This window comes from Lathamus discolor, chromosome 6 (assembly GCF_037157495.1).
Source record: "Lathamus discolor isolate bLatDis1 chromosome 6, bLatDis1.hap1, whole genome shotgun sequence".
Taxonomy (NCBI): domain Eukaryota; kingdom Metazoa; phylum Chordata; class Aves; order Psittaciformes; family Psittacidae; genus Lathamus; species Lathamus discolor.
The window spans coordinates 49,863,131-49,885,762 of record NC_088889.1 but is presented as its reverse complement, the minus strand read 5'-3'; the positions used below and the strand labels follow the sequence as shown (position 1 = coordinate 49,885,762).

The 22,632-nt window shown below is 39.9% G+C and overlaps 1 protein-coding gene across 3 annotated transcripts; it reads right to left on the bottom strand.

The window, feature by feature from the left end:
- Window positions 1–1,223: 1,223 nt before the first annotated feature.
- Window positions 1,224–22,586, bottom strand: SLC39A9 (solute carrier family 39 member 9). Of its 3 annotated transcripts, none has more exons than XM_065686763.1 (8): window positions 22,275–22,586; window positions 21,926–22,043; window positions 18,088–18,196; window positions 14,631–14,822; window positions 11,356–11,424; window positions 10,076–10,161; window positions 7,601–7,735; window positions 1,224–5,588 (listed from the first exon to the last, which is right to left on the bottom strand). In XM_065686763.1, the coding sequence occupies exons 2-8, from the start codon at window positions 22,019–22,021 to the stop codon at window positions 5,358–5,360; spliced, it is 918 nt and encodes a 305-aa protein (XP_065542835.1). In that variant the 5' UTR covers window positions 22,022–22,043; window positions 22,275–22,586; the 3' UTR covers window positions 1,224–5,357. The 3 variants fall into 3 exon arrangements, with proteins under 3 accessions (XP_065542835.1, XP_065542837.1, XP_065542838.1); XM_065686765.1 differs by having other exon boundaries at window positions 22,305–22,586; XM_065686766.1 differs by lacking the exon at window positions 22,275–22,586 and having other exon boundaries at window positions 21,926–22,268.
- Between the last annotated feature and the right edge of the window lie 46 nt (window positions 22,587–22,632).

Sequence of the window (22,632 nt, the reverse complement as noted above, 5' to 3'; positions counted from 1 at the left end):
AAATGTCCGACATTCTTTTTTTTCCAACCAAATAAAGAACCCAACTGTCCCCGCATGTTTTTGCTCAGATAACAGAATTAATTGTCAAACCTCTCCTCATATGTCCTGCCTGAGCACCTCTTAGAAACCACTACTAAAATTTAATTTGCAACTAATTTTTTGTAATTTGAAGTCATGTCCGAGGCAAATAAAATGCTTCTAGAGAAATTCAGGAGCCTGGGAAGACAATTGTTCTTCACAGCAAGAACACAATCCACTTTCAGTTACAATGACTACCACGACGAGCATTAGAGAGAACACTTAGGTAGCTATGGCTTAATAAAGGCTTTCATTTCATTGTATACCACAGGAAAAATGTAAGCTGCCTTACCGGAAAAACTGCCAATAGTAAAGGGTGAGAGCAGCTCTGGAGAGCAGTGAACAGGTAAGCATCAGGATGGCAGGGCAGCCAAAAGGAAAGCTGAGCTGTGATTCAGTGCCTGAAAAGAGCAGAAAGATGGACAGGGGAAAATACAAAAACCCACCAAAACCACACAGAACAGGGGCATGAAAGATTTTACCAGCAGTTTTGCCCTTTAACATAAGGACAAGAAGCAGGCTAAGGTTTTCTTCACATCTTTGCATGCATATTTCCCATGCAGAAAAAACTACTTTGTTACGAAGTTTCCAAAAAGAATGGAGGGACATAGTGTTTGCATTATGGACTTGGTGCTGTCAAGATTGTTTTCACTCTATACCAAGCTCTCAATTCTCTTTAGCCCATGGTGTCCTCCAGCTTTTTAACAGTGGCCTGGAGCAATCTTGAGCCCATCATCTCATTGTGGCCCTCCTAACAGGTCTCTGCCTTGCAAGCTTTAGAGATCTCCCTGGGGGGTGGAATGGAGGAAGAGGTAGCTCCAGGGCAATGCCAACTCCTAAACACTCTGTGGGAGACAGAAGCTGTCAAATGCTATTCTCAAGCGGAGCTGTCAAATTATTTCTGTATTTGTAACTAAACCCATTCATACCCACATCCAAATCAACCTGCTAGACTGCCTCCCAACATCTCCCAGCAGTTTCACACTTCAGGCTTCCAGGAGACACTCAGATGTTGTGAAGAAAAGTAGCAAATGCTTAAACAAAATGTACTGCCTGCATTGCTCACACCTCATTGAAGATTGTCACTGTTCTTTGACGGAGCTGTCACAAAACCCCATGCAATAAATGACAAGCCAACTCCAAAGCACTGCACCTAGTAAAAATTTAATATAATAAAACAAATTGAAAATGGCAACATTATTTTAACCGTTCACAATTAAAGTGGAAAAATTATAAGGCAGCCATTCATGGAATGATTTGGTGTACAAATGGTTCTGAAAAAGAGACATTAAAATCACAGTTCCATACATGGAGTCAGGTAAACAGCTATGACCAAGCAATGTTTTCCCCTAGAAAGCCAGGGCTGCTAACGGATGTACTAAAAGGACAGTAAGAAAAAAAGAAATACATTATTTTTAAAAGAGGTGAACAGGAATCTGAAATTCATCATATACTTCCCCACCATACAGCAACCATTCCTTCCCCCACCACCCCCAAAAGAATACAAATACACTTCCTTTCTCTTCTTCCCAAGTCCCAGCACAGAATGGGAAGGGAGCAGGAGCAGCAGCACCATTTATTCCACAGCATCTCTCTCAATCTGCATACAGCTGATATCACAAGGACACACCTGCTACTGTCAAAAGCTCCTTGAAGTCTCTGAACTAGTTCCTGAAAAATGCAGCAGTTTTCCCGGGTCTCTTGGATAGCATTAGCCTTTTACACAATAAACCTCGAAACAGTTATTTGAAGTCAACAGTGGGTTCTCTGTTTAACACCCAGTCATTTGACTTGCCACAACTATGAAGAATTCCTATCCTAGTCTGACAGATCTGCCACCCTCACTTAAGTTAATGTCAGTGCATCTTCTGCATCTGTCATCAGGTGCTGAAAGAGTATATTTCCCTTCTTTATGTAAGGAACAATAGAAGAATTAGAACAGTAAGGAAAGTACCTGAACACAACAGGATCAACAAACAGCTTTAATCTAATTCCTATTGTCAAATAAGAATCATTAACAGAAAATACAGCTGATGAGATTATAGATTTCCTACAGGAATTTACAGAAGGAAATGCACTTGGTTAAAGCATTACCTCCTAGACTTGCTGCCACCTACCTCACAGCAGAGAGCAAGGGCAAAGATGGCTATTACAGAGAGTAAGAGGAATTTATTTGGACCAAGGTCCCCTGAGGAGTAGAAAATGATACCAGATGGCACTGACTACATGTATCGCCTGGATTTACTGTGGCAGATAGGGAAAAAGGTAAAACACAGCTATGATAAAATGGACCATTTTATTTAACTCATTTAAAATACTCTGCTTCAAGAAAATAATCCTCTATGTGGAACTAACAATTTGGAAAATGTTGATCATTTAAAACTTTACATTCTTCTTATCACATAACCAAAAGCTTCCTTAATCACTGCAGTTTCAGCTACAGAATTGAGAATAGTAGCTCAACACAGAGATAACAGAAGCAGCCAAAAGAAAATGCTATTGCTGCTTCTAAATGGGTAGGAAAAAATAGAAGTCTTCTACCACTTAACAAAGTTCCAAAATGAAAAGTATGCATCATCAGAATTTTTGTGCTAATTTTAAAGTGCCAATGTTTTAATTTAAAATCTCTCACCTGCTGCTGTAACTCAGCCTCTCTAGTTCATGAATCATTAAACTGAATATTACCCTTTCTGGTGGCTGCCCCACAAAACTGGGAATAGGATCTGAGGGCCAGGGGAAAAGAAAGACAACAAGACCTCTCAGCAGCAGCACCTCTGATTATTAATACTCCTGAAGTTACATCAGAGTGAAAAGGCTGGCTGCCACATCCTCATCAGTGCACACTGGTGCTTGTAAGAAGGTACTATCGACATTCTCCAACATTGGAGCAAAAAGGCATGAGACCTTACCTATATACCTCCCAAAACTGTTGCTATTGTTATACATAGAATGAGGCAGAAGAGGAATCCAGTCAGGATGCGTTTAAGTAGTAGGCTGGAAGTGCAAATGACAGATGATATTTAAAGAAAAAAGCTTACTGTTTTACAAAACATAAGCATCTGGTGCTGCACTACGCTATCTCCTGCTTCTGATGCAGATCTTGCAAACTCTCCAGCTTCTGGAAACAGTTACGTGGGAAGATTAAGCAAGGTAAAACACTGAGATTATCAAGGAAGAAGGTATTTAGGGGGAAGTCAGGAAGAACACTGCACGCTCTGGTGAAAACATCACTGTGCATCATACGCATGTCAGTAACCTGTATCACTGACCTTTTTAAACAGGTAACTTAGAAGTCACATATGTATGTTGTAAAATAAAGTGCAGGAGAGGATCTCATCTATGCCACTCATTTTGCAGTGGCTTTTCAGAATTTTTGAAGGTCTAATGTCAAAAATGCGTGTTTAGGCCTGATACACTAATTCTATCTGAAAACACTGTCTCGTGGGGAAAAATGATTTCTAAGAATTCTGCATTGATTTTATATAGTAAAACACAAGAATGAACAAGCACTCCCAGAGATCAATACTAGGTTCAATCCTGGGATACACCTGTATTGTTACAAAGCTAACAGACAAAGCAATCACTAGTCCAAGAACCAGGCCATAACCATTACTGAATTACTAGACAAAGAGGACAATGACAAAAATGTAAAGAAGTTCAAGTGGCACAATGGCCTGTGTAGTACATGCAACAAACAGCATGAGAAACAGACACACTCATTCATATGGAAACAAGAAGCACTTCAGTTAAGAAGATATTTCAAGCCTTGAAAAATCCATTTGAAAAAAAAAAAAAAAAGAAATATATTTGGCAATGTTATCTTTAAAAAGTGCAGACATTACAGCTTAAAAAGGGTATAGCATTAAAAAGTTTTCCCCTAAAGAAATAATTTTATATTGAGTCTGCTCATGTTAAGCTTTCCTGACTTTTCAATGCACCTCAGTTATTACAGTATAATATATTTTGCATAAGAGAAATGGTGTCTGACAAGAGAAGGCTGTGCCTTGGAAAGGAGGGATCTTCTATCACTCTTCTGCAGTGAGAGGCATCAGCAGTTGGCAGTAAGTCCTCCAGTAGATTCACCAAAACTAATGCTTACCAGAGTAAGAGACAAATGCAGAGTTCCCAAAGTAAAAACAAAGCGCCTAACCGGTCCACTGGGAACCCACCAATTTGGGTATTTTGTCTGTGGGGGTTTTGTTCAGAACTGCTTTAGTTACACTTTGTACTCTACATGTAACATAAATATTCAGTTAAACATCTTCTTTTGTTAGCCTTAACACCTTTTATTTAATGATATAAACCCCTGCAACTTCACTGATTTCAGCAGTTCAGACTTCTGAAAATGAGCTAATAAAGTTCTCTGGTCCCTCAACAGCTGTCTCCATCAGATTTCTACTCTTCAGAGCCCAGAGCAGCTCAGTTTCAACAGACACTATGGGTATCTCTCTTAATAGTAGCAGTAGTGTAATCACAGCACCCAGTACTTAATTCCTACTAACGTTTTTGATGCCTTTGTTTTCCAGACTTGGCAGAAGACCATCTCCCAAGAAACAGTGCCTTTTAAAAGTTTATTAACAGTTGCATAAACAATCAAAACACTACTCTCCTTGCTTCTATTCTTTGTCTTACTGGACAAATTCACCGCAAAATTTGTTTGCACTTTCTTCACCAGCTGATTCCCTACTCTAATCCTACACTTTGATTATATCAATTCTTTCCTATCAGTGATACTTGTGTGACAATTGCAGTGCTGTCCAGAGTTCCCAGTGCAGCCCACTTTTGCCATACAATTAGTGACAAACATCACAAGGACCAGTTGCATTGTCAGGACAATACAGAACCAATGAGGGGAAACCCCCTTCTTCATTAGTAAGACTTCAACCTCTCACACAGCAGCCATCCTTTGTTTTTGCTCTCAGCTGTGAAAGCTGAATTGCAGGATATTTTGGTGATAGAAATTTCATGATGAGTCGCTATGTTCTTCCCTGCTCACTTTTCTTAAACTCCAAATTCCATCTTCCCTGAGAATAGGGTCAGAAGTAACAATGAAAATAGCAAATGTCTTCAGAAAAGCAAGTTACACAGAATTACGTCCGGCTACCAAAGTACATTTTGCTACACTAAAAGCTTTCCCAGTATTCCTCATTTTGCAATCAACGTTCCCTCTGAACTCCATAAAGTGGATGGGATGGATGACGGGTAAGAGACAATGATGAAGGGAGCAGCCGACCGTTACTGCTCATGTCAGATCAAGGAGAACGGTGAAATTCGAGCATTTAGTGATGGTGTCCAATGGACAAAACTAGAGGAATAAGGCATCCTATTACTAGGGCTGCCACCTCCAGACGACTGAGTCCTTTTCCTCCATTTGAGTCAGGTTTGTGGCTATGAGCAATTCCTCCTACTTCTGGGAGGACATGAACTGTGGCAACATAAAGAAAAGTCCCAGCAGAAAACAGCATAGCAACTCCGGTGGCATTAACTTCTGAAAGGGCTTCTTTGCTGCTCTGAAATGGAAAAAAACAGAAAGAACAAAAATTAAGATAAGCAGATGTTCTTCAACCAATAATAAAATTATGTAAGCAGCCAGACACAGTAGGACTTCTATCAACTCTTTTTCTCTCACAGAGACAATGGTTCAATGTGTTACTTTGTGTCTTGCACCTTATAAGTAGCAACTAACATGACATGCTAAAGTCAGCACGTCAGAAAGGTGCCTCTCATCCTAGTTAGTTCACTTTGGACATCTAGGAATCCTTAACAGAAGAAAAAAGTCATAGTCTGTGCCAAATTAAACATCTTGTTTGACCATCTCACAGCAACATACAAGATGCCAAAAAGACGAAGTGCACTTCAAAAAATGCTTATATTGCTAACCCACAAATTTTAGGAAGGACTCCCAAGACGTTTTTTTTCCCCACTTTTTCTAAACAAAGAGTTCAGATCAGACAGTAGCCTTTAAATATCTGTTCCCCTGCTGGTCAGAGCAATATTTGCTAGATTTAAGTCCCAAAACATCACTAATATTTCATTTGTATGTACAAGTGAACACCCAAATCTTTGAGAATTTCCATGCAAACTTTATAAAGAAATGCATCTTCTGGATCAAAACTGAGCATCTCTTCGGGTTCATACTAGGATTAAGATCATAGGACACATCTTTAAAAGTAATGAAATGCAAACCCACTTGTGTCAGTTTCAAAATGCTTCTTGAACAATTTACAATTCAAATGTGGTGTTAGTCCTGAGATTATTTTTCCAGACTGGAGATGCATCTTCTACTCTGGAGCTATAAAACCACTGTGACAGCCCTTAAGCCTTATCAATTCTCTGTTTGCAAAATGCAAACCCAACTCCTAGTAAGTCTACATCAAAAGAATACCCAAAGAGTATTCTTATTTCTGTTTACAAACCCAACCCCTTCTGCTGTCCCCTGTACTGCAGTATCAAATATATGTCCTTCTCATCAAGTAAAGAGATTAGCCCAGATGATTTACTTAATCTTTCCTTTTATGCCTTGATTTTCATGAGATCACATTAGATTCTTTACAACACAACACCATAATCTGTCACCATGGCCCACAGCAATTAAAAATACAGGAGTGTCATAGGAAATGCTATGAGAAACAGAAGCATTTAGTTTGGATAGAGATACAGAGTCATATGCAGTGGCCCACTTCACAGGCCATTTGTTGTATAAAGCAAAGACAAGACTATGGTTTTAAGGAGTGCAAGAGGCAAAAAGGCTGTTCTAGCTGAGGATTCAATCTCTGACGTAGCACAAAAAAGACTCTGAACATACAGAACAGTTCTGAGATGGTGGGAGAAACTAACAAATATTACTGGGGGCATACGAGGACGCTGAAGGGGGACTCTTCATCAGGAACTGCAGTGACAGGACAAGAGCTAACAGGTTCAAACTTAAATAAGGGAAGGTCCTTAGATATAAGGAAGAAGATCTTTATTGTGAGGGTAGTGAGGCACTGGAATGGGTTGCCCAAAGAAGTGGTAAATGCTCCATCCCTGGCAGTGTTCAAGGCCAGGTTGGACAGAGCCCTATGTGACATGATCTAGTGTGAGGTATCCCTACCCATAGCAGGGTGGTTGGAACTAGATGATCTTAAAGTCCTTTCCAACCCAAACCATTCTACGATTTTCTACCTGCACATTAAAATGCATGCAGCAACACTGAAAATTCCTCAGTTATAATGACCACAAAAGCTGGTATATGAATAAATTCTTCACAGTGGGGAGCAGCCAAAAAAAAAGTCAGAAACCAGCCTTCTACAAAAAGCTATACAAAACTCTATAGGAGTTATGTCACTGGTTCTGACGGAAAGCAAGGGTTATTTTTTATTTCATGCATTCATACTGCTACCTTTCCATCTACTTATTTTATCATCTCCATTCTGCTAAATTTTTCAAGCAGTTTGGAATAATGTTCTATGAAACTCATTGATTCCTTTCCCCAAACTCCACCACTAAGCTACATTTTAGGTAAAACAAATCACAGACCTACCTTGCTTAGCCCTAAGTATGTCACCATTGACATAACAGGTGCTGCTAACGCAAAGACCAGCAAGTGTTTTCTAATTCGATTCCGTTCCAGCCCAGCGTGCATCAGGAAGGAAACCAGGCCAAAGGCAGCTGGTGCCTGCAAAAACCAACATTCACTTGTAATACAATACTTTCTAAAACCCTCCGAGAACTGAGATAAAGTTGAAATACGACTTGCTACACTAAAGTGGACAGAATTGGAAGAAATTCACGGAGAGCACTAGCATGTTGCAGTTAACCCAAATACAACAGTAGCCTACAGACAGCCCTACCTTAATAACCATACCTAATGGAAACTCATGTTCTGGCTAACAGAGTACAGATATTTGTGTAGTCATTAAAAATATTAAGATGTTTACTCTTACTTGAGCCATTGCTGTAATCCCCAAGTCTCCATAAACTCCTGTGATTTCTTTTTTTCATCCTGATACTACTACACAACCTTAGATGGACAGTTTCTTTATCTACAGCAGAAAAAAATTCTACAAAATCCCCCAAGATAGATAACTGTCAGCCTTCACATGAACAAAGACTTAAGAGCTCTTTGACTAGTTCACCATTCAATTTCATTTCTGTTCCCACTGGGAAGCAAACAAACACTTCCTTCTCCCTCTGCTGGCATTCAGTTTCTCACCCACAAGTCATAGTTGTCCTGCACTTGTGGAATTTACTATATTTTCACCCACATAAGGACAACAGCAATCCACCCTGACGTTTTCCAGGTAAGATAAACTAAAAATATACTGAGCAGTTTAATATGCAGATTTATTTTTTTTTTTAACCTGTGAGAAGGAAACCATGAGTGAAGGAAAAAAGCTGAGAAAGACAAAAGCATCAATCAGGATCAGAAGACTAGGAAAAAAAAAAGATACTAGAGAAGAAATATGTTTATCTTTCAATAACAAAAAAATCTTTATAATCTTTCATAGAAGAGATTTCCCTCTTCTGAAGTTATACAATTTCAAAAGTCAGTTAATTTGAACATTAAGAATAACAACAGGTTTCACTTGGCAATAGCCATAAATGAAGATTCACAGCAAGATGTGACACTGATGTTGCCACCTCTGAAGACAGTTACGTAAACCACAAGTTTTGTATGAACAGTGAAAAGATATACTAGATCCAGCTTTCCTAAAATTTTGAATGTGCAATTATACAAGCAAGGTTTTTGGAGGAATGTATGACTTACTACTGTAATATATGTAGATGCAACCATAAGTCAAATATGCATCTGCACACACGTGTTTAGAACCTACATAGCTAATAGATATCTTTGCACAAACATTAAGGAGAAAGATCTTCCAATCTCTAAGACCCGCTGTTTGCTTGCTACCATCAGAAAAACAGTATTTTTTTTTGTCATATGACTGATGTTGAAGCTACTACAATAACATAGGTAACCAGAAGTTACAATTTAGTACTCTGTTATTAAGCGGTTTCAAAAGACCAACCCTTTAAACAGTAAAACCCTAACAAATACACTTCCCATTTTCTTAAGAACATTACAGAATAAAGAACCTGCTGTGACCAGCATAAAACTACTTTTCCTCCTTGAATACACTAGCATGTACTTCTGTGCTCCATCCTCTAGAACTTCTCTGAATACAACTCTTACAGCAGTAGGAATCTGGGAGAGGAGTTGTTTGAAAAAAACAAAACACCACCACACTAGCTTCAGAAAAAGTCATGTAAAGCTCCCACGTTTTCATGGGCTATCCTCTCCCTTCTTTTGGGACACTTCCCAACCACTGCAACCAAAGCACACAGCAGGCAATCAGAATTCTCTTTCATTCACACTGCCTTCACAATTAGTTCTCATCATTCGCTGCTCTGTCATACATCTTATCAGGGCTTTTTGGTCCTTGAAGCTGTATCACTTAACCTGTCAATTTTGATGGTGTGTCGTGGTTTAAACATGGGAGGAAGCAGAGACAGGACACCTGACCCAAACTGACCAAAGAGGTATTCCATACCACAGTACATCATGCCCAGGATGTAACAGGGAGTTCCCCAGAAGGGCAAGGGACTGCAGGGTCGGACGAGGTATCGGTCAGTGCTCGGCTGGGGGGAGTGGGGCGAGTTACCAGTTGGCTGGTGCTGAGGTGTTGTATTCTCTTCCCTTGTTATTTCCTTTAGCATTATTACTATTGGTGGTAGCAGCAGTGATTTGTGTTATACCTGAGTTACTAAACTGTTCTTATCTCAACCCGTGGGATTTGCATTCTTTTCGATTCTCCTCTCCGTCCCTCCAGGAGCAGGGGGAAGGGAAGAAGGGGGGGGGAGTGAGTGAACGAGGTTTGTGGTTGGGTTTAAACCACGACATGGTGTTACACATTTCCATATCACATCACTAAGGAAACTTAAGATCTTTAGTAATTTCTGTATGCTTTAACAGTCTTTTAAAGAGCAAAAAAGATTTTTTGGGGGGATGACTTACCTTGTGCAACATAATTGCAACAAAGACTATCAATTGGACACTAGTCTGAGAAGTTGAAGCTGCTGCACCCAATGCAACACCATCAGCTGAAACAGGAGTGCAAATTCATGATTATTCCTCCACATTAATTTCAGCTTTCCCATCCCCTCAACAGGTGATGGCACAAAACATGTTGATTCAAGAAGTCCTGTTACTCAAAATGCCATTAACAATACCAATCCAACATGATTCACTCCCCTTTGTTTGTTAAGCCACAATAATTACAAGGTATTAGGCAACCTTCAACAGGAGCTGTGTCTAATTTCCCAAGACTATAAAAATCATACAGAGAAATTTATTCAGTACTGACACATTCTGACAAATTAGAATCAGGTAAGAAGTTTAGTTATTTTAGTCTTCTGTAGTAGAAGTGGTTTCTCTCTGAATTAGAAAAAATCTGCTTTAGATTCTAAGAAAGAATTTTAATTACTACTCTTTAAATGAATTTTCAAATAAACTGTTGTAAATACTATTTTTTTACCTTTTAACCTAAATATATTGTCTATATGAAATAGGGAATGCATTCTATATTAATCTTTAATATACAAACATTTCATTTAGTGAAGAAATCTTTTTACCAACATCTTATAACTTATCTAGACAGTAACAATTAGTAGAAGAGATTCAAGAGCATATTTATACTACACATATATAGTGAAGAATTACAACACGAACATGGGTTGGCTGCAACACACATGTAACTTTTTAAGCCCTTGCAAGTCAGCCCAAATGTCTGTCAAATCTTTGTGCTTCACCCTATTATGTCCTTTTTTCCACAAAATACATGTTTTGAACTTAACAGTTTTTTAAACACACAGGTCAACTGACAAGCAAACCCAAAGGTGTTGCATACTACTTATCAAATGTGCTGGCGTGTACTGAAATTCAGCAGCTAAAACAGACAGCAAAGGAACTGAAGAGGCACAGTGAGCATCACACAACTTTTCAAATGGGAAAACTAAAGTCACAATACTGTACCCAAACAAAACTCCATGGAACATTCTGAGCACTGTAGTATGCTTTCCAAGTGAGTTTTGGGAAAGATCCTTAGTTCTCCCCACCCTGTGTTTTTGTTGTTGGTTGGTTGGTTTTGGTGGGTGGGTTTTGTTTTGGGGTTTTTTGGGGGTTGGTTTTAAATAAAAAGACACCTTCAAGAAAAAAACCCCAAGTGTTTTCATCACATCTAAAGATAAGCTGCACAGCAACGGAAGACCAAGTCCTAGCAATAGGTCCTGTATTACCTGCAGCATGGACTACTAGTCCCAGTGTTGTTGTGATTTTGGAGTTGCCAGATCTTGCAGCTTCTGGATCTGAAATGATAATAAGGAAAGTTAAGAGAACAAATACATAAATTATGCTGGAGAAATACGTATCACTGCATATGTGTCTACCAGCTGCTTAAACAGTTATATTCAAAACTACCAGTTTTTGTATTTCTGCATGAGGTTTACTGTAAAATAGTATGATACCTAACACCTCCAAATCACCTGAAGTTCTGTCAACAACTGACAGAATCCTAGATAATGCTTTGCAATTTACAGGATCATTAATACAGACAGCAGCAGCTGTTTTTCTTAACCTCCTGAAACCAAATGTTAGAGTTCTGTGCTACAAAGGGGAAGAACAGCTAGTTTTGCATGCCCAGAATCCAGAGGTGCTTTAAGAGTCAGGATGTTTTTTTCCCCACGTACCCCAATGTTGGCATTTTCCTTCAGGTGACAGTCTGGGGCAGTCTCTGCTGCACTGATTCTCTGACAATTCCTAGTAAGCAATGAATTCTACTTGTCATGGCAGCACTTGCAAAGACTTCCCTCCAACATTAGTCATCATAGAGAAGAAATGCAACTAGTGCTGCTTGAGATCCAGTGTTTTGACTGCAATTGTTTGACAACCACTCTGAGGACATTTGCAGGTTAGCTCATTACACAGCACAACAGGGCAATGTCCACCACTACGCAATCAGCAGTGAAACTGTACAAAGGATCACTGCAATGAACAGAGCAGGCAAGTCCTACACAGGTATAGATACCTCTTATTGTTCAACTGTTTAATTCCAAACAGTTGAACAGCTGTTACTTCATTATACTAGTGGTCAGTATGCTGATGCAGGCACACTTACACAGCTACTTTATAAGTCTGCGCTGTAACCGAAACAGAGAGTCCAGTCCTATTCCTTCCCTCCTGTTCCCCCAGCTCCAGGTTCTCCCCAGTGCCCAGGCCCCCACACAGTTGCCCAGTGAGTCAGATCAGGGAAGGGAGTTAGTTAACAACTAATGTATTCTCTTCAGTCAGATTGATCCTCTGAATCTAAGGGAGCCTATTTGAGCAATTCATTGTATAAGCTGCATTTGGGCGTGTTGTGGTTTAAACAAAGTCAGCCATAAACCACACAGCCCGTCCACTCACTCCCCACCTTCTTGCCCTCCCCCTACACCTGGAGGGACGGAGAGGAGAATCAAAAAGAATGCAACTCCCACGGGTTGAGATAAGAACAGTTTAGTAACTAAGGTATCACACAAATCACTACTGCTACCACCAATAATAATAATGATAAAAGACATAACAAGAGGAAAGAATACAACAGCTCAATACCAGCCGACCAATAACTTGCCCCACTCCCCCCAGCCGAGCACCGACCGATACCTCGTCCAACGCTGCAGTGAACTAGCCCTTCCGGGTAACTCTTGGTTACCTTCTGGGCATGACGTGCTGTGGTATGGAATACCTCTTTGGCTAGCTTGGGTCAGGTGTCCTGTCATTGCTTCGTCCCAGCTTTCCCTCCTCCCTGGCAGAGCATGAGGCTCAGAAAGTCCTTGGCCAGACCAAACATTTGAGCAGCAATTAAAAACATCCGCGTTATCAGCACTGTTCCCAGGCCAAAAAATCAAAACACAGCACTACACTAGCTACTAAGAAGGAGAAAAATGACTGCTACTGCTGAACCCAGGACAGGGCGACTGTGATGGAATACTCCTATCAAATAGGAGATAATTCAGAGAGAATTTTTCCTCTGAATTTGTTTTAGATTGACCAGAACAAAAAAACACCCAAAACAGCTACATTTGATTTCATATCCCATTCTGGCCAACAGAATTTTTACTGGGAGGGTGGTGCACTGGAACAGGTTGCCAAAGAAGTGGTAAATGCTCCATCCCTGGCAGTGTTCAAGGCCAGGTTGGACAGAATCTTGGGCGGCAGAGTCTAGTGTGTCCTGGCGTCCCTACCCATGGCAGGTGGGCTGGAACTAGATGATCTTAAGGTCCTTTCCAACCCTAACTATTCTATGATTCTATGATAGTAAAATCCAGCCACCTATAAGACAACAAAACTACCAGACATTGGTTAAAATAAGAAAAAAAATTTTCTATGGTAATTTTAAAAATCATTACAAAAACACTACTACATTTCTTCTGACACAGGTACAGACTAGACAAAGCACGTATCTCTAACACAAATCAATTTTCTCCAGGTATTTGCTCCGATCAAAGACACAGAAAAGGGTAATAAACCGTACAAACCAAAGATTCTCCTGTCAGTTGCTGGCCTGCATCCCCTTATCATCCTTAGTGCTACTGTTTCCTTTGAAAAGCTCTGAAAATCAGCTAGACATAACTATGGCTCCATTTATGCTTCTCCAGGAGCACAGAGGTGTCACAGCCCCTGCACTGGCTTCCTATCTGTCCCATGACACTAACCCCATACAGGCATTTCAAGAGCTGCACTGTGAACTGCCAAGGATCCAACCAAAACATACCTCTGTGTGTGTGTGTGTGTTTGCACGCGTGCGCACACGCACGTTTTATGCTTCCTTCAAGACAAAATTCTTAATTTTTGAGGGACAATTTCCACCATCAGAGGAGATTATGTGGGAGAAAATAAGCAGCCAAAGGCAATAAAATACCTTTTCAGATGATAAAACACCTTTGGTACACTCAGCCTGAGCGTGAAGCCATAGGCAGAAAGCAAAGGCAACCGTAGGTATCTTAACAGTCTTCAATGATGTTGAGATACCTTTGCTCTAAGTAGAAAGCATGTGGAAGTAAGTGAGGCTCTAGACCAGTAGGGGAGTGCAGCTGTGCAGTTACGGAAAAGTACGAGAGCTTTTATGTAGTAATTTCTGGAGTCTTACTTAAGGTAACTTGCTGTTCTTTGCAAATTTTACCTACATGTAAGAAACTTACGCAGGAAAAACAAAGACAAAACTAACCTGAAGGTTTTTGGAAAGCCAAAAAATATCCCCTATGGGTGATACTGTAAAACAGACTCAAGTGTCATTATATGTGCTCGTACAGTAATTTCATGTTAGCAAAGCAAGCTCTCAGATTATGCTGAATTCCAGGACAGATTTTCAGCACAAACACTCCACCACAGACCTTACTTTTTGTTTGTAGTACCTACTAAAACTCTCAACATGACTGGTCAAATTAAATCCCAGTAGCATTAAAAAAATTGCAACTTGCTAATTAAGACTAAGTCAATCAATCAGCAAGTCTAAATGAAGTGAATCTTTACTTACCATCTGTAGAGTGCACATGAGAGCTGCCTATCTGATCCACCAACAGCATGAAGACAAAGCCGAGGACAAGGGATACCCCAATGCAGGCATGTAACCTGGAATGGTCATGGCCATACTCATGTGCAACCGGGATTTCTGCCACCTTCTCAGACTCCATCACATGCTGCATCTCGCTCACCGGGTGATGCTTCCCTGTGGCAGGTAAGCAAACAGATTAGGAGATGGGACTAAACATGGCCAGGCTACTTTGTTTAAATGCTGCATTTTAAATGCAAATTGATTGATAAAAATTGCAGAATAATTCATTTTTTAACTGAAGTTGCCAATTTTGTCCGTATTGAGAGATACTGTCAAGCAGATTAAGTCATAATCTTTATTTAAGTAAGAAAATATAGAGTGAAGAAATAAAATAGGTTGAATCCACTGAGACCTAATGCGACTTTTTAAGATTAATTTCTTATCTCAAAGCATCAGTCTCTAGTTAAATAAATTAGCATTGATACAGAATGGAACAATTAAGTCAGCACACTGTCCTACAAATGTCAGTACCATCCTAGAAACCTAGGAAGTCCAAGCCCTGGGGTTGAATATTGTGTGGTTGTTTCCTTTCCCTACACAAGTTTAATTCCATGCCCCTACCCCAAGTCATTCACTTTATCTCACTGAGCTACCCTGAAACTACCTTGAATCAAGGTAATTACAATAGTCTGTGTTGAACTACAATTACAATCAATTCAGACATCTTTCCTGTTTCAGCCATACAGTTTTAAAGTTTACTCTAGACATTTTATTTTTTTTTTAAGTGAGTGACAGTACAACTTTCACACACATAACTTTATGGCAACAAACAAAATGAAGCAGAGCATAAACTAGGGCTCCCCCAACAACTGTGGCTTAAGTGACAAAAGTAAAGCTTTTGTCAATCTGGGGAGGTCTTTTGGTTGGCAAATACTCTTCAGAGGTTTTAGACATTAAGAGCCAAAACTTGACCTACTCTAGTAACTTATCTTCTTGCGGGAGTATTCATACACCTTTTTGAATGAGACAATTGTAATATCCTTCCAACTCTACACAATGTTGGCCAGTGCCATTACTACAGACAAAGCACATCAGAATACGCTTGGTAGCCCTTGAAAGCTTTTACAAACTTATTTGTGTCGCATGAGAGTGAGCAATAAAATAGCAATACCATACAGGACTGTTGACAGCTACATTAAAAAGTAAACTTTGCTTCAGATCATGTCAAGCCATATGACATAGTGAGTGATGCAGGACAATCTCTGCGACAGTGTTCATTCTCAGAGGAATTTTATTTGCTGGTAATACTCGAACCAAGGTTTCACTACACATACACATAAGCTTATGATCAAATAATAATCTGAACCATGATATGCTATTTGCTCTCAGCCTATGAGGTCAAAAATTAAAAGTTACTTATTCTGTGACCTGTGGAAAAATACAGAAGTAAATTACTTTTTTATCAGTGACAAACACCTGTTCTGATAACAAGCAACCAGCCTCAGAGTTAAATTTACACTTGAAACTGGGAAAATAAAGGCCTCTCTCTTCAATCCAGCTTCCCCCCACTGAAGTTACATGAATATAACTCAGTGTTCCTTTAGGCACCTTTCTAGGCTTAATTATGTTAATGTGTGAATTAAAACAAAAATGCACTGAAAGCTGTCAAGTTCTCACAATCTTAAGGTTAGCTTTGATTATCCTATGTTTATAAGAAAAATATTGGAAATATTTTTTTGCAGTTAAATCTATAATACCCATAAATCTTGCCTCTTTGCAATACAAAACATCTCTACGGACAGGCTTCAGACACAATACCGAGAGTTAGGAATTGAGTCTGAATTCATTCACAGAACAAATTCTTTTTTCCTAGGTAAATACTTCTGATATTACTACTGCAGTAATGGGAAATATCTTTTTTCTCCATGTACTAAACCTCAAGTTACACAGCACATAGCTCTAAACAGCAGGCTGTACATTTCATAAATGAACAGTATACCCCATTTAGTGGAGGAAAAACCAGCAAACATTCACAGCAATTGTATTTACTGCTAGCCATATCATTACAAGGGAAGTTCAAATTAGACTTCAAATTAGAATTGAATAGAGAGCAAACACGTAACTACAGCTCATTACAGACATCCTACATTAGAGTGCACAAATTACAGTACAGTATAAAAGCATAATCAGAGGTTCTTTCACTTCTTGATAAAGGATGATTTCATATTATTCTTCCATTTACTTTAAATCTAAGTAGAAGAACAAATTCAGTGGAAACTAAAACAAGATAAATTATAGCATATTTAAAATGAAATTTAAAACAGTGTAGAAACAAGAAATATATATATAAAAAAAAAAGTAGTACAAGAAAAGCAGAGCATTACAATTATCTCTCAATCCCAGATAATCAATAATGGTATACAGGCACTTGCAAAGTTCTGTACAGCCTCAACTTTTTAGTCCTTTCTCCTGTAACCACTAAGTTGTTGCTGTTTCCCTGCAGACAAATTTCCAATTCTTAGCATACTGGAAAAATCTCATACATGCAAGGGTAATATAATAACATAAGCTAAAGCAAGCTCTGAAGCACACTCAGAGGCAATGAGCCCCGACTATTTCAAATAATGCCATAACCTCAAATTGAAGTTTGCTAAGACTTTGGGGTATAAGATGTGCTCTACACTCACGTGCCTACATGACACAATCAGCATTAGCTTTGAGCTATTCATTAAAGGCTATGAGGTTTTGGAGAATGGTGATAGCAGACTAGAACAGGATGCTTGAATATGGAACCATGTGTGGATATCTGCTTCATTATAATGAGTACCTTCACCCAAGAACGAAATGCCTCCTACTCTGTAAATTAGCAATAATAATTTTCAGTCAGGTATATTAAGGTCACTTAATTCCAATATATTCTTCAGCTTCAAAGGCGGAAATTTTCATGAGGGAAAGTACATAAAGATCTATAAAACACTTTCTGCAATTGCTTTAATTGAGAAGCAATCTAAACTGCAGAAAGCAACAGCAAATCATCCACAACTTCATTCTCTGCCAAAGGCAACCCTACACTTCCATCAAAGTTAAAGTTTAACTTTTCCCAGAAAAAGGGGCACTACACATGACCTGGCATAAATAGCTGTGGTCCCATGAACAGTACACTACCTGGACCGGCAGATGACTGGATCACTCAGCAGGTCATCAATCCACTGCCTGATCACATCCTTCTGTCAAATCACCATAAACATGCAATATCATGCCTATTGCAACTTTGTGATCCTGTGATGGCTTTGTACCATGCTGCTGTGACACCCTTCCATCAATCTCATTTTAAAAGCCCTAGAAACAATATTCAGTATAGCCTAACACCACGACCTAAGTTATCTTGAACAAGGGTGGCAGAGTTTCGCTCTTACCTTCCAAAATGTTTGGCTCTTACCTTCCAAAATGTCTTCATAAAGTGCATGTACTCCTTCTGGCACAATGACAGCCAAGGCAGTTCCACACAGCAGCCCAGCACCCAGAACAGTCACCAATTTTAATCTTTCCTGCAAGCAAGTACAAAACAAGTATTACCTTTAAGAATAAAAATGCTTTCTTTACTCTCCAGAGGTTAGGGGCAGAGGGGAATTATCCACAAAACCTCTTGCTAATTTCAATTCAAGAGCACCAGTTACATAGTCCTATATTTCTAACAACTTTCTGAAGCAAGCATATCCAGTGTCCAACGCAATCAAGTGAAGCAGGAAATGAAAATTAAAGATGACCCATTGCTTACATCAGACAAGAAATGAAAAGTAGCATACTTGAAAACAACAAGAATTGTTATATTTGGCACTGATGATTATTTGGGTCTAATTTACCCGCTGGGACTTCAAAATGTAAGGTCTGCAGAGACAAAGACAGACTGAAAGTGGCTGAATTCTGAAGCATGTCTGCAACTCTACATCTCATCTCCATTCCAGGTTTGTTTTCAGTATATTCTTCCTACTAGAAATTATACTTTAATATACAGGTCCCTTAAAAACACTGCTAGGTACAGCACAGCACAAGATAAATTGCCTGTTCCCCAAAAAAGCCAAACTAAATAATAAAATACAAGAAAAAAAAAGTAATTGCCAAACCAAAAGCATTAAGACAAGAGAACCAACAATGTAAATGCATCTATGAATACAAATACACTGGGCAATTAGGAGTGTAAACTGGTAAGTCAGCTAGATTTATATAACAAAGAAAAGAACAGACTTCCTTTAAAAACATAGAACTGTGGACAGAAAAGTAATTTAAGAGAAAGAGCTCCAAAAGCAGAATTATAAAAAAATAATTTAAAAAGGCTTACTCAAATGAGAGTTTGAATGATGGAACTGCACCAAACTGATACTGGGGCTAATACACATTTCTTGTCAGTCTTTTTCCTTTTTTTTAATCTGATCGGAGATGCATAAATGCAGAGCAATGAGCATTGGGTTTATAACCATTTCTAAGCCTTCCAGTAGCATTTTAAAATGTAATAAAGTCTTTAAAGGTACTTAAGGCGATTTAAAATTATATTCCGCTCTTCATGTCATTAAAGGCCATGGTAATTCCCTTTTCCCTGTGCAAAGGCAGGTTTCAAAATAGATTTGTTACACAAGTATTGCAATTTTGCAATTAAACTATAACAAAAAGTACATAAACTTGATGTTTTTATCCTAAAATAGTTTAATTTGTATTTCATTAAGAATTTGTACAACATGATCAAAAAACACATGCAAAGAGTTTAAAAGTACTTGCTACTGTTAGTAAGGGTTATCTTCCTAGTTATATTTTAATCTGGGGGAAAAAAGCTTATAGAAATATCACCCCTCCAGCACCCCTTCCAAATTGACTATATTCTGATTTACCAATATCAGAACAGTTTAATATTACCCTGTGACTACAACATTGACAGGCTAAAGTCAAAGCCATGTACTGAAAATCCAATTATATAAACATCTAAAAGATTCTGAAACACAACAACTTGCAGTAAGAGCCATCATTTCTGTAAGAGCCCTTATCATATCACACATAGCAATCATGGGAGTTTAGATCTTCATAACAACTGTGCAGCACACATTCTGTGGCAGAACTATTATCATCTTCCATACATAGTGAGATGTCTGGGTGCTACCAAAATACTAATGTTCAATACCAAGGAACTGGAGACAGAGGTCAGTATTTAACTAACAGGACTAAACACTTGTTGCATATCCTTATTATGCCATCAGTTCTCCTTCATGCACCATGATGACACAAGCATGAGCTTTGTCTCACCCAAAGAGGCAACACTTGCTTAGGAGACATAGGAGGCTCTAGAGAGATGCACAGCTAGCTTTCTGAAAACAAGCCAATGTGACAAAAAAAGAACAACTGCAGCACTACTGGGAAATATTCGAATAGTAACAAGCAAGAGATGAAAACACCTGTAAAGTTTCTAAAAGCATGCACATATATAACAACTATACATGGTAAATTGTTATAAGGTGGCAATCCACCTGAAAAGGTAATCTTCAATACCCACTGTTCATAAAGTCATTTTGCAAAAAAAAAAAATAAAAAAAATAAAAAAATAGTATCTTACTAGGAAAACCAGGATTATCTTAATACTGCAACACTATATTTCACATGCGTACATAAACACAGGGGAAATAAGCTTTAGAAGTAATACTGGTTTATTACAATTGCTTGCTTTCATTTGAGCATCTGTGAATTCTAAAGATCCATTAAAATAATGCAAATTAACAAGTTATTATTTCGAGAGAAGTCTCCATGTCCTTTTCAGTACAAAATAGTCCAACACAGTCCAAAGTCAGACCAACACAGTACTTACTACAAATTAACATTTTGCAGAAAGTGTACATCTGCATACACAAATACAGTGGAGCTCTACTCAGTCTGTACCTTTTTACCACCAGTATTTAGTCATACCTGACTTTGCTGGAGTTTTATACTGATTCGAGTCAAGTGTAAACTGAGTCAAGGATTTTCGAGAATTCAAAACACCACAATAAACTTGATAGTGTATGCGGGTACTGTTAATAAAATGTTACACACACAGAAAACTATTAAGTACATGATTACTACTTATAGTGTTGGCTTTGGATCCACGATAGAACTGTCCTTCTGCAGCTGCTGGGAGCCCCAAAAGGTTTAGAAGCCCCATGATTCAGCTATAAAAATATGTAAGAACCACATAAACACAGCTCAAGAATGCTACCTTCAAACACCACTGGAGATAAAGTCTGATGCAACAGGTGACTGTCAAGAAAATATATGAGAAAATTCAAAATTAAATAAAAAAAGAGACAATACTGGCATGCTAGGCAGCACCCTCAGCAAACTTCCAAGAAAACCCTTCCTAGGCTTCAGCACAAAAGTGTGTTTTGAAGAGACAGCAGAAGCAACAGCACTGAAGACACTTAAGAGAAGGTCCATCAAAGCAATGGCAAAACAGAACTATGCTAATGTTTATGTAAAGACTTCAGAAGATAGTCATGTTTCACTCATTTATCTGAACTGTACTGTTACCAAACAGGATTGCCTTTCCTTCCATGCTGCTGAGGGTCTACTGCTCCCAAAGCCTCCTGGTAATAAAGGGACCAAAGGACAGGCGCAACTAGCTCTGTGACTTGACGGCAGAACAAATCACATCTCTCTTCGAGTACTTTACAAACTCTTCTAGCTTTCCAAACCGCTGCTCCCAGTAGAAACGGAAAGTCCCTCGTAAGAGAGCTCTTACTGCCTTAGAACAACTAGACTCTCACTACAACACACCTCTAAACAGCAATCATCAATCAGAACGAGAAGAACCCCTCGGGCATCAGAGCACATTAGAAGACTTCCATCATCACCTGCTTCAGCAATCATTCTCACGATCATTATTAAAAGTCCTAGTTTGAGTTCCCCATAGACACACAGTAAGAGTTAACCTCTGAGCTCAGTAGTTTCTGAGAGAAGCTTGCAAGAATGTGCAGCTTCTGTCATGGCTTTCCAATACATGCTACGACTTTGCTTCACTTGTGGCTGAGACAATTTGGCTCAAATCTGGCACATTTAAATGGCTTTTACAGAGACTGTAAAAGATGAGCATAATTCTACGCTGCGATTCTGAATAAAAATAAGCACCGCATTCACAACTTCCCTAAAAAGCTTTAAATCACGACACCCCCCCTAACAGCACTTCCACACTTGCAAGGGGACAGCACGAACTCTAGTTTCTCCCTTAGCAACCAAAGCGCATTTCAGAGAAGCCGTCTTACCTCGGAAAAATTAACTGCCAAAGGGATAATTCCTGCTACATAGCAGGCCACCAGCATGGCCAGAGAGAGCAGGCAGATGGAGCGGAAGTCATCCATTTCGCTGCGTTCTGTCCGGTCCCTTAAAGTGAAATTCGAGAGCAACTTTTCCACCTCGTCCACACGCCTTAACCCGTGCAGACACCGAGCTCCCAAGAAGGGCTGCCAGCCATGGCTCTCTTGCCCGACGGCTCCGTCCGGCTCGGACCCCGGCAGAAGCCCCTTCGGGCCGGGCGTACGGCAGCCGCAGTGCCGCCGGGGCCACCCAACACGGCTGCTGGGGAACCCCGGAGCGGGCAGGCCCGGCCCTCACCTGAGGCAGCGAGAGCTTCCCTGCACCTACCGGCCCCCGAGGGGAGACGGGGCTACGGCGGGCGGAGAGACGGCCTAAAGGGGACGGGGGGTGGCGTAAAGCGAGGAGAAGGCACAACGAGTCGCGGAACCGCTGCCTCCGCCCGCCCGGCCCCGCCGCTACCTCAGACGCCAAGTGGCACCTCCGCACCGCAGCACTTCCCCTTCCAGGGCACAGTCCCGCCCTCCACCCCGCTGCCCGACTTCAACATGGCTGGCGAAGCCGCGCCCGCCCAGCGCCTCACGCGGGCCGCGGCGGGAAGGAGCAGCTCCCCCATCGAAGGCAGCTTCCCAAGCGGCTCCCCCCGCCCAGCCTCCGG